We start from the raw sequence: 9,270 nt of genomic DNA, 5'->3' as shown, positions 1-9,270 counted from the left end.
TTAATTTAAAATCTATGTGGGACACTTAATCTTCAAGTTTGTCAGATTTTGCATTTTTCTGCTCTCTGGCTTAACTAAATGCTTTCATATATGCAAATGAGGAAAAAATGTGGCCTCTTTCAGCAGTAATAAGTATCTGCCTGTTACTACCTTAAAATCACAGCAATCACATCTGGTAACTGCCCTTTTCTCATGTTTCCACTAGTTTTCAGACTTCCTCTTGTGGTAGCTTGAGACTGCGCATCTGGATGTTTTAAACATACAAAGGAATTGCTAGAGCAAGCAAAAGAGAAAACGGTGCAGGGAGTTAAGATGTGCAGATAAGCAACTGGTGCACTGTGCAGCTAAAGTAACAGACAGGCAGTCGGGGAAAAGCTTTTTCTACAGAGGAGAGCACAAGTTTAGGCAGAATGAAGACTCACAATGTTTGTGGCTTTGTTTTTGAAGTACTATTACTCCAAGTATATCTTTTTAACAAAACTTTAGCTGCACCGTCACCAATCATTAAGTTTCCTGGAGACAGCACTCCTAAAACAGACAAAGAACTAGCAGTGGTAAGTGTTGGTTTCATCTTTGCTTCACATTTATATTGTTGTTTCATAAGCAGATGTTTCTTTCTTGTTTCAGCTGAGGCTAAAGAATGACTGTAGCATTCTCTCCCTAGAGTCTCTGGAAGTGCTAGCTAGCTTGCAAAGGTATCAGCTTTCAAAAGTTAAAACTAGAGCCAAGAAATGTTTCCTCTCTTATAATTTTCAAATCCGGCAAAGAAAGTTGTTTTTTTCCTTAAGTCTGAACATACAAAATAATTTCATTATATCATCGTGACTATAATCAAAAGATTGCAATGGTAAGAGAGGAGAAGGGCAAATTAGAGACATCTAGTTTTTTTACTTAAATCAAGTAGAAGTGAGGGTTTTTGAGACTCTTAATGCTCACAGCTTTCAAATGTTTGTTTTCCAGATTGTTTACCGTGTGTTGCATAAACATAACTTTAAGGGACAATTACAATCGAAAGCTGGCTCGAGTTTCAGAAGCCATTGTGACTAGTTTTGACTTTGAAAAAAAATCTCATCAGAGGTTTAAAGAAACATTTTTCTCTAAATTCAATCTGAAACAAGAAAAAGGAGTTTGGATTTCTGCGACATTACCAAATTATAGCTATAACTCTACAGCATTTTATTCTAACCTTATTTTAGCCCTGTGGACCTTCATAAAAATGACATTATGGGGAAAGTCCATTTAAGGGGAGATTGAGATGGATTATCCTTATTTTAGCATGTAAATTATAGACATTTCTCTTCTTCATCAGTGAATCTATTCGAAAGAATATTGAGATAAATTATTCTTATATTAGGACACAGATTTGAAAGTTGGTCACTTTTCTTTAGGAACTGGTGTGCATCTTGGGAAAGCTTGCCAGGTTAAAGAAGGTCTGGGGGAGGGTAGAGAGAGAATTTCCAGATGGGAGCTAAGGTGGAAAGTTTAGGAAAAACAGACAAACTGACCCAAAAAGGGCACTTCTCAGCCTTTAACAAAACAGATTCACCCAAGGTTTTGCCTCAGCAGCAGAGCAGCCAGGGGATGGGGGGCAGTGCATATGGGAAAGAAGAGTGGGGTCCCACATGTCTAATAGCAATTTAAACACTTTTAGATAATCTATTTTCCTAGACACAGTCAGGCTTTTATTCAGTAACAGCAGTCCACATCTCCCCTCATCTCTGTTTCTTTCAAACAACCTATTTATTATGTGTACTCAGAGGAAAATTACAAGCTGGTTTAACACTGCAGTTCTTCTTTGTCTTTCTTATAGTATTCTTGGGTAATGCTAACTGGCTGCCTTTCCCTCACACCCTCCATCAGAACAGCCCCAACACTCAGCATCAGAACACAAATTGCTATGTTGCAGCTGGACCCTGTTTCATTAATGGGTTGGATCAAAATTCCAGATCACCACAGCTCCCTGCTGACTCTGGGGAAACTGAATTTTGCAGCCTAGGCCAAGATGTGGTTTACATAGACACTACATTTTCTTCAAGATTCTCTTCTCATAGAACAGCTGGTTATGTTCATTTCTCATCTTCAGTAAAATCTCCATTTTAGGAAAAACTGAAAGGAGTTAGCAAGTAAAATTCTTTACTGTGCCTCATTTTATATTTTTGGTTGTATACCTTCCTCCCAAAGCTAAAATGGCAAGAACAGCATCCTGCTTATTCAATAAGCTTCAGTTCTGATGTATAGTTTATACATGGTACCTCATTGAGAGATGCAAACAGAAGCATAAGAGAGTATCTCAAACTACATTAAAATGAAAATTGGGATAAGAACAGAACCTCCAAACAGGCCTGTTTGATTATGTTCTTATTGCATTTCACATCATTTCCACCAGGCCCCATTAACTCTGAGTAGACAGAAGCTTAGTGTAGCAAAGGTGAAACCATTCTGTGTCCATTATTTGCCAGTGCCATAGTCTCCACTGGAAAAATACCACATCAGAAGTTCTAAAAATTACAAAAACTAGGCATAGTCTGTGCTTAGTCAGTAGGTGGATGGAGGACCTTCTGAAGGAAATGGTGTAGCCTCTTGATTAAATCCTTTTTCTGAGTAAGCTCTGAACCATTTCCTATGCAGGGTAGATGAGGTACGCCTGGACTTAATGAGGAGGTGGTGAAATCCAGGCTTGACCAACTGCCGTCATCAAATATCCTTTGCTGTATTTTGCTGATGTAGTGGTCTGATCCCCAGTCTCCTGGGTGAACTTCAGTGAATTAATTAGATACATAAAGTAAGGTTTTCCTCCAGAACACTTCCTGGCACAAGGATTTAAATGTGCAGTCATTTTGTCAGGCTTCTTGTATTGATGTTAGAAATAGAATCTGTCTGATATATTTTCGGCAAATATACCTTTACCTTATTTTGGGTGGTTTCCTACCTTGGATTTGTGGTTAATGTTTTGGATACAGTACCTGAAGGATGCTTCTTCCTCTGCTATAGTCAGTTTTACTGGAAAGATCCATAAATTGCAACCTTCCTGTCTAACAGCATCATTACTAAGGGCATCCCTCAGCTTGTGTCACGTTAGGCACCAGTTTGGGTGGCCTTCCCATCAGTTTGGGAACACCTGCCATTTGAGATGGCTGTAGCTTTTCTTTTAGATCTAGGCATAAAATCCACTTGAGTGGGAGCAGGCATCACTCCACTTGAGTGTGGAGTTCCTGAAATCTTTGTGCAAGAGAACCGTAAGATTCACTTTACTGGATAAAATCTACAGCTCCAGATAGTTTAGCCAAGCTGTTTAGAACCTGTGAATGAAAATAATTAGATAATGATAGGTTATTAACAATATAGAAGTACCCAAACTGACATCTTCATCATAAACCATTTATCTACTCCACAGTGAAGATATAAATTCAATAATCTAAAGCTGTACGTAATTTAAACAGCATGATGTGCAACAGTCCAAGCTAAGGTAACATCTTGAGCTACAGGTTTTCTCAAATTCAGTCTGTATCCAAACTGAATCCAAAACCTCTAGCTAGCCAGCAGTCTGTTGTGTGGCCATGTTTGTTAGTCTCCAGTTAGGAACACAGTAGATAATGGATTTTAGACAGTTGCTGAAGATGTAACTTCTTGTCACTATTTTTCATTTCAATGACTATGTTTTTATGGCAGGTTTCCCCATGTGCTAGAGACTGCCAGGCATTCTCTCAGGGTCGGTCCCTAGCCCAAGAGGCTCACAGTTCTTCTGCCAGTCGACCCAGAATTTAAGGGAAAAAAATGCTAAATACTTAATTGTTTGTGTGATCTTACTTGTGTATCGCACAGGAGGTGGGGACCATATATGGATAATCAGGACCACTGCTGTTTATCTACAGTTTACTTTAATGTAAACACAAAACCTATCAACACACATCTGAAAGACATGGCTGCTTAATTGAAACAGCTGCCAGGGAACAGACTAATCCATTGCTCCTCTGGGATTAGAGGCAGCAAACAACAGATCTTTTTTTTTTTTAAACTGCATACATCTGCTAATTAGGTTAGACTGATCAAAATGGAAAGTGGAGGAGGCTTGGGTGGATATTATTTTAGATGAGATGAAAATAATTTGTGCTACCTTTTTGATTCCTTATGACCACTGTTTTCTAAGGAGAGGTAATTTTGTGATCTGCCACCATGGTTGTATCAGAAAGATCAGTCTGGCCATAATCTGCTGGAGCATTTGATGGAGTCTGAAGTATGCAGATATGGGTTGGCTGCAGTGTCCAGGCAACTGAGACGCTACCAAAGACCTTCTTCCTCAGGTCTTTGCAATGTTTGACTCAAAAGCAAATACATATAAATAGCTTTATGTGGTTTGAATAAACTTTTTTTATTTTTCATTTCAATTAATGTGGTCTCATTTGTGTGGCCGCTTTGATACCTTGACAAGTTTCTCAATAATCCACAGAGTCTTCCAAGAAAAAAATACATAAAATCTAAAACTGTAAGCATATTTATACATCATAAAGAAGCCAAAAAAGATAAATCCATTTTTACTTTGTAGTTCTACATTAAAGCTCTATGCTCTACTTCCTAATAAAGCAATTCATTAAGTAAAGGTGATAGCTAATAGTGAAAATGATTGCTCAATTAGCAATGTTGTGTGATCAAGGATGGTTTGTGTCAGTTAAGGAGATTCTGCTGGTCTCTCAGTTACTAATAATAGTAATTTTAAAAAGAAAACTTGCAAATTACAGATGGAAAGCTAACAAGGAATTACAGCGTTTATTTGTAATGATTAACTATTTCTTTTATGAATTTTAAAGTCTTTGTTCTGTGCTTTTTTTTTCAAGCAATACCTGAATAAATACTATGGGTGCCCAAAAGACAATTGCAATTTATTTGTCCTGAAAGATACTTTGAAGAAAATGCAGAAATTTTTTGGGCTGCCTGAAACAGGAGATTTGGATCAAAATACTATTGAGACAATGAAGAAACCCCGCTGTGGTAACCCAGATGTAGCCAATTACAACTTCTTTCCAAGAAAGCCAAAATGGGAAAAGAATCATATAACATACAGGTACTGACTGGTGATGTTGGGTTTTGCTCACATACAGCCATAGTGTTTTTAAGAACCAATCATACAAGACACTTAGAAGTGGAGTAGCTGCTTAGAGGGCTAGACAGGATTTCTTTAATTAGAATCTCTTTGTGTTTGGATAACTACCACATGCTTTAGCAAACATCTCTGAAATTTCAAATTGTAAAATTTCAGGAATAATCATCTAAAGATCAGCTTTATGGTTCTGGTTGAGACTAAAGAGATTCTGGTTTTATTCTTTGCTCTGCTGCAAGAATCCTAAGGGAACTGGAGGAGGAGTATCTCACCTGCCCATCTCACCTACTGTACAGTGGGGACCACAGTACTTACTGACTGCAGAGGCTGTGTAGGAAAACAAACTCCTCTGTGTTCAGTAGTCATAAATTTGAGGGAATCAAATAAATTTTAAAATAAAACAATCATATTTCAGATATATACTGACATGATTTAAAGCAAACCTATTGCAATAGGTTTGGCATGTTTTAATTTCTTACTCTGAAGAGTTAGGGACCAATATAGGTCTCACTGAAGCCAGTAATTAAAAAAATAAAATCATGTCATTACCTTAGGTGGTCCAAGAACAAACGTTCAGCACCAATGAGAACAGAAGATTTATCTCAGCTGCATGACTTAGTCTGCTGCTTCCTCAACAAGTTATGACTCAAAGCATCCCTCACACTGCGACTAGCCTAATAAACACTGAAAAAACCTGTGGCAGCTTTTGCAGCCCCCGCTTGCTGAATTGCTTCCTCTGATTCTTCCTCATTCTCCTTAGGCACAAAGTAGTTTCCCTCACTATGCACAGCCCCAGCAGCAAAGAACTGGAAACTTGTCTTTACATGGAGGTTATCTGGCCACAATATAAGGCACTAAGAAGTCCAACTAAAGTATATGAAGAAGAAAGAAATGAATTTAAGAGTTTGTCCCATTCCCATGTCAAGCCTATGGCTCTCTCTTACATGCTTTTACCTCCTATTTCCCCACGTAGCCTATTGCCAATGTAACCAACACACTGGTAAAGGATTAGCATTCAACTGGGATCAAACTACGAAGGTGAGGGATAAAGGCTGTTTCTCTGTTATTATTAAAGAGCAAAACAACCACACTTGAAACTTTCAGAATGTTATTGAGCTCCTTTCTGGCAAATAAATGTTATATATCAAGATGCGCTTGTATGTTCATGTCTAAAGTGACAGTATGGCTTTCCAGCACCTCAGCACTGATGGAAAAACCTGAATATTTTGTGCAAGGCCCACTGCCATGCAGGCTTTACAGCCTCTGGCTATGTAATTTTCTTCATGCTGCTGCATCAATTCCAAAGAAAAATAAATAGCAAATGCTACATCTAAACACATCTCTGAATCAAAGAAAAGTGTTTAGATCTCACATACAGCACTGTTACCTCTTAATTGGTTTCACTACTGAGTCTACTTAGCATTTTGATCAGTAAACAACAAATACTGGAAGGGGGTTTATGTGTTATTTAACTCTTCCTTTTACCTCTAAGGATTATAGGCTATACCCCGGATTTGGATCCTGAGACAGTAGATGATGCCTTTGCTCGAGCCTTTCAAGTCTGGAGTGATGTCACACCGCTGAGATTTAACCGAATAAATGATGGAGAAGCAGACATTATGATTAATTTTGGCAGATGGGGTATATTTTTCTTCTTTTACATACGTTTTTGGTTTTGTTCCTTTTATTAATCCTTAGTATTGGAATGATCTACCCTCAGTAAGTAGTACCCATGAGCCTCTCTGGCAAACCTTGTCCTAGTTTGCACTTGGCTTATACAGGCTAAAATCTAATTTCACTAAGATTTTTTTTTTTCTTATATATGAAGGAGAGAGAGGAAAGTATTTATACAATATCCTTACACTATATTTATCTTTCCAAAAGAGAATCACTAGGGGCAATAATTTATTTTTAAATTTACAAATCAGAAATAGAACTGGGAAATATTGGTACAGAACTTCAGATGATGTGAGCTGGCTTTCTGCCACAGAAGAGAATAGAATGCCATCATACTGTTTATTTATAGTTCCATACTCAGTTTTTCAGTGATAGTGGTGGAGGTCCTAACATACTGGAGCTAAAAAATGGATTTTTGGCTTTCAATTTTGACTCCATAGCTGGTCTGCTTTTTAGCATAGCAGAAAGCAGCCTTCAATGCATCCTTTGGTCCTGAGGAATTTGAAAATATGGATCATAAACTGAATCACGGTTTGAGTCCAGCTGGTGATAGGTGACTCGATTCATTTTTGTTGTACATGTCTTCTCAATTAATTTTGGTTTCCCCTGAAAGAATGTTTATAACTTTTCAGTGTAAACCTGGGGCATTTTAACTTATTACAGTCACAGAATTTTTAATACTAATGAAGATGCTTATGCAGCCAGTCACTTGGGAGGTAGACTTTAGAAGTGAACGGTTCAAAGAATAACCGAGCTCTTTGTAAAAGCCTCCATTTCAAGCTGGTTTTCTTTGCTTTAGCTACTGATGAGTTGACCTCAAAAGCTTCAGAGATTCTGTACAGAACTCAAAACTTCAGATCCTCATCCAGGCTGGCTTGGTTCGCAAAAAAGTCTTACAAAAACAGAAGTGTTTCTGCTGGTTTTAGTACTTGCTGGTTAGAGTTAGCTCAGAAACAGTGGGAGAAGAGCTTCTTCCACATTCATACATTCTTATCACTTTTCTGCATGTTGGATTCACAGGAGCTGGGACAGCCACAAGGTTTTTCAGTTTTAAGCTTTCTCTTAAGCAAAGGATCTACTATGAAATAAACGGGAGTAAAGCATCTAATGTATGCCAGAATCTTCTTGACAACTGGCACACCAGTCTACTGAAATGAATGAACTGAACTAGTACTAAGAGAGTGACACCAGCATGAAATCAGTGTAACAGAGTAGAGAATCAGGCCTGTGTATTTAGGGCTTCTGTTAAATGGCAAGACATCAGAGCAAAAGGCCTGAAATGATGCAACAGGAGATGCTGGCAGCCGCCAGCTTTGATGCACAGGTCAGTGTGGTAGGAAAGCTATGAATACCAGGGTTATGCCCTTGCCAGCCTGCCTTGCCCACATGCGGTGTACTTCCAAGAAAAGCCAACAGTGTAATCACAGGAGAACTACTTAACCTGCTGTTGCCCTGTGAGCTGCCTGAGTCTCAGATGGTTGGTGTGGAGGAGAAACAGGCTCATTCGCAGGACTCAGAGCACGAATAAGAGCTAGCTTTCCAAGAGGCTCACCACTGAGACACTCAGTTGATTTGCTTTCCTGCTCAAAGTAGTTAGTATCCTGCCCAAAGAAAAGAGCACAGCAGCCTGAGGTGTGGCAGAAAACAGTAACCTGCAAAAAGAAACCTGCCTTTACATTCCAATCACTGTGCTGGATACTGATACGAATTATCTGAAAACACTCCTCATCTACAGTGTTTATTTTACAGCTCCCTACCAGTATCCATTGAGAAATAGCAGTGTGTATGCAGTCATACATATAATATACAATATTTCACTGTTCTTCACTGTCTTTGATTTCTTTCCACAATACTTAGGAGATATAAAATAACATTCCTGACAACTGCAGTACTGACACTTAATGTTCTTTGTAAGAACTGGCTGCTTCTCTTCTGGTTCAGTCTTGCCAGCACAGCCCATACCAATAAACTCACTAGTGTATTCTGCTGCTGTCTTGGATGGGGAAGTACACATGATAATCATCATTCCTGTATAGAATCTCACAGAGTTGAGGTCATTAGAAACTGCTCTTTTTTTGTCTGCTTCCTCCTGCAGAACATGGTGATGGCTATCCATTTGATGGCAAAGATGGTCTCCTGGCTCATGCCTTTGCACCGGGGCCAGGAATTGGAGGAGACTCCCATTTTGATGATGATGAACTGTGGACTCTTGGAGAGGGGCAAGGTACCAGACTTTTTAATGTTTCAGAACATAAGGCCTGCTGGCTCCTATGTTTTAGGACTGCACTAAATGTTTTCATCGACATGTCAATAAAAGTTAGGGGGTGAAAATTAATTTATACAATTTAAATTGTTCTCTACAAAATGTTTATGTAATTCCTAAATAAATGCTACCTATGATTTCCCTTTCTGTTCCTCTACTGTTGCCCCTTGAAAAACTGAATTAATAATGGGCCTGATGCTGCTCAACCTTCATGAATTGTGGGAAAAGTACAAAG

The 9,270-nt window shown here is 38.6% G+C and overlaps 1 protein-coding gene across 1 annotated transcript in view; it reads left to right on the top strand.

The window, feature by feature from the left end:
• The first annotated feature begins 262 nt into the window (after positions 1–262).
• The window catches only part of MMP2 (matrix metallopeptidase 2), a 35,013-nt gene continuing 26,005 nt past the window's right edge, over positions 263–9,270 (top strand). The window contains exons 1-4 of the mRNA XM_074912981.1: positions 263–554; positions 4,833–5,059; positions 6,588–6,736; positions 8,868–8,996. Coding sequence (XP_074769082.1) covers positions 411–554; positions 4,833–5,059; positions 6,588–6,736; positions 8,868–8,996 — 649 coding nt within the window. The 5' untranslated portion in view covers positions 263–410. The remainder of the gene's footprint in view (positions 555–4,832; positions 5,060–6,587; positions 6,737–8,867; positions 8,997–9,270) is intronic.

This window comes from Athene noctua, chromosome 9, assembly GCF_965140245.1.
Source record: "Athene noctua chromosome 9, bAthNoc1.hap1.1, whole genome shotgun sequence".
Classification (NCBI taxonomy): Eukaryota; Metazoa; Chordata; class Aves; order Strigiformes; family Strigidae; genus Athene; species Athene noctua.
Note: the sequence above shows the minus strand (reverse complement) of the source record. Positions and strands in the feature narration are given on the sequence as shown.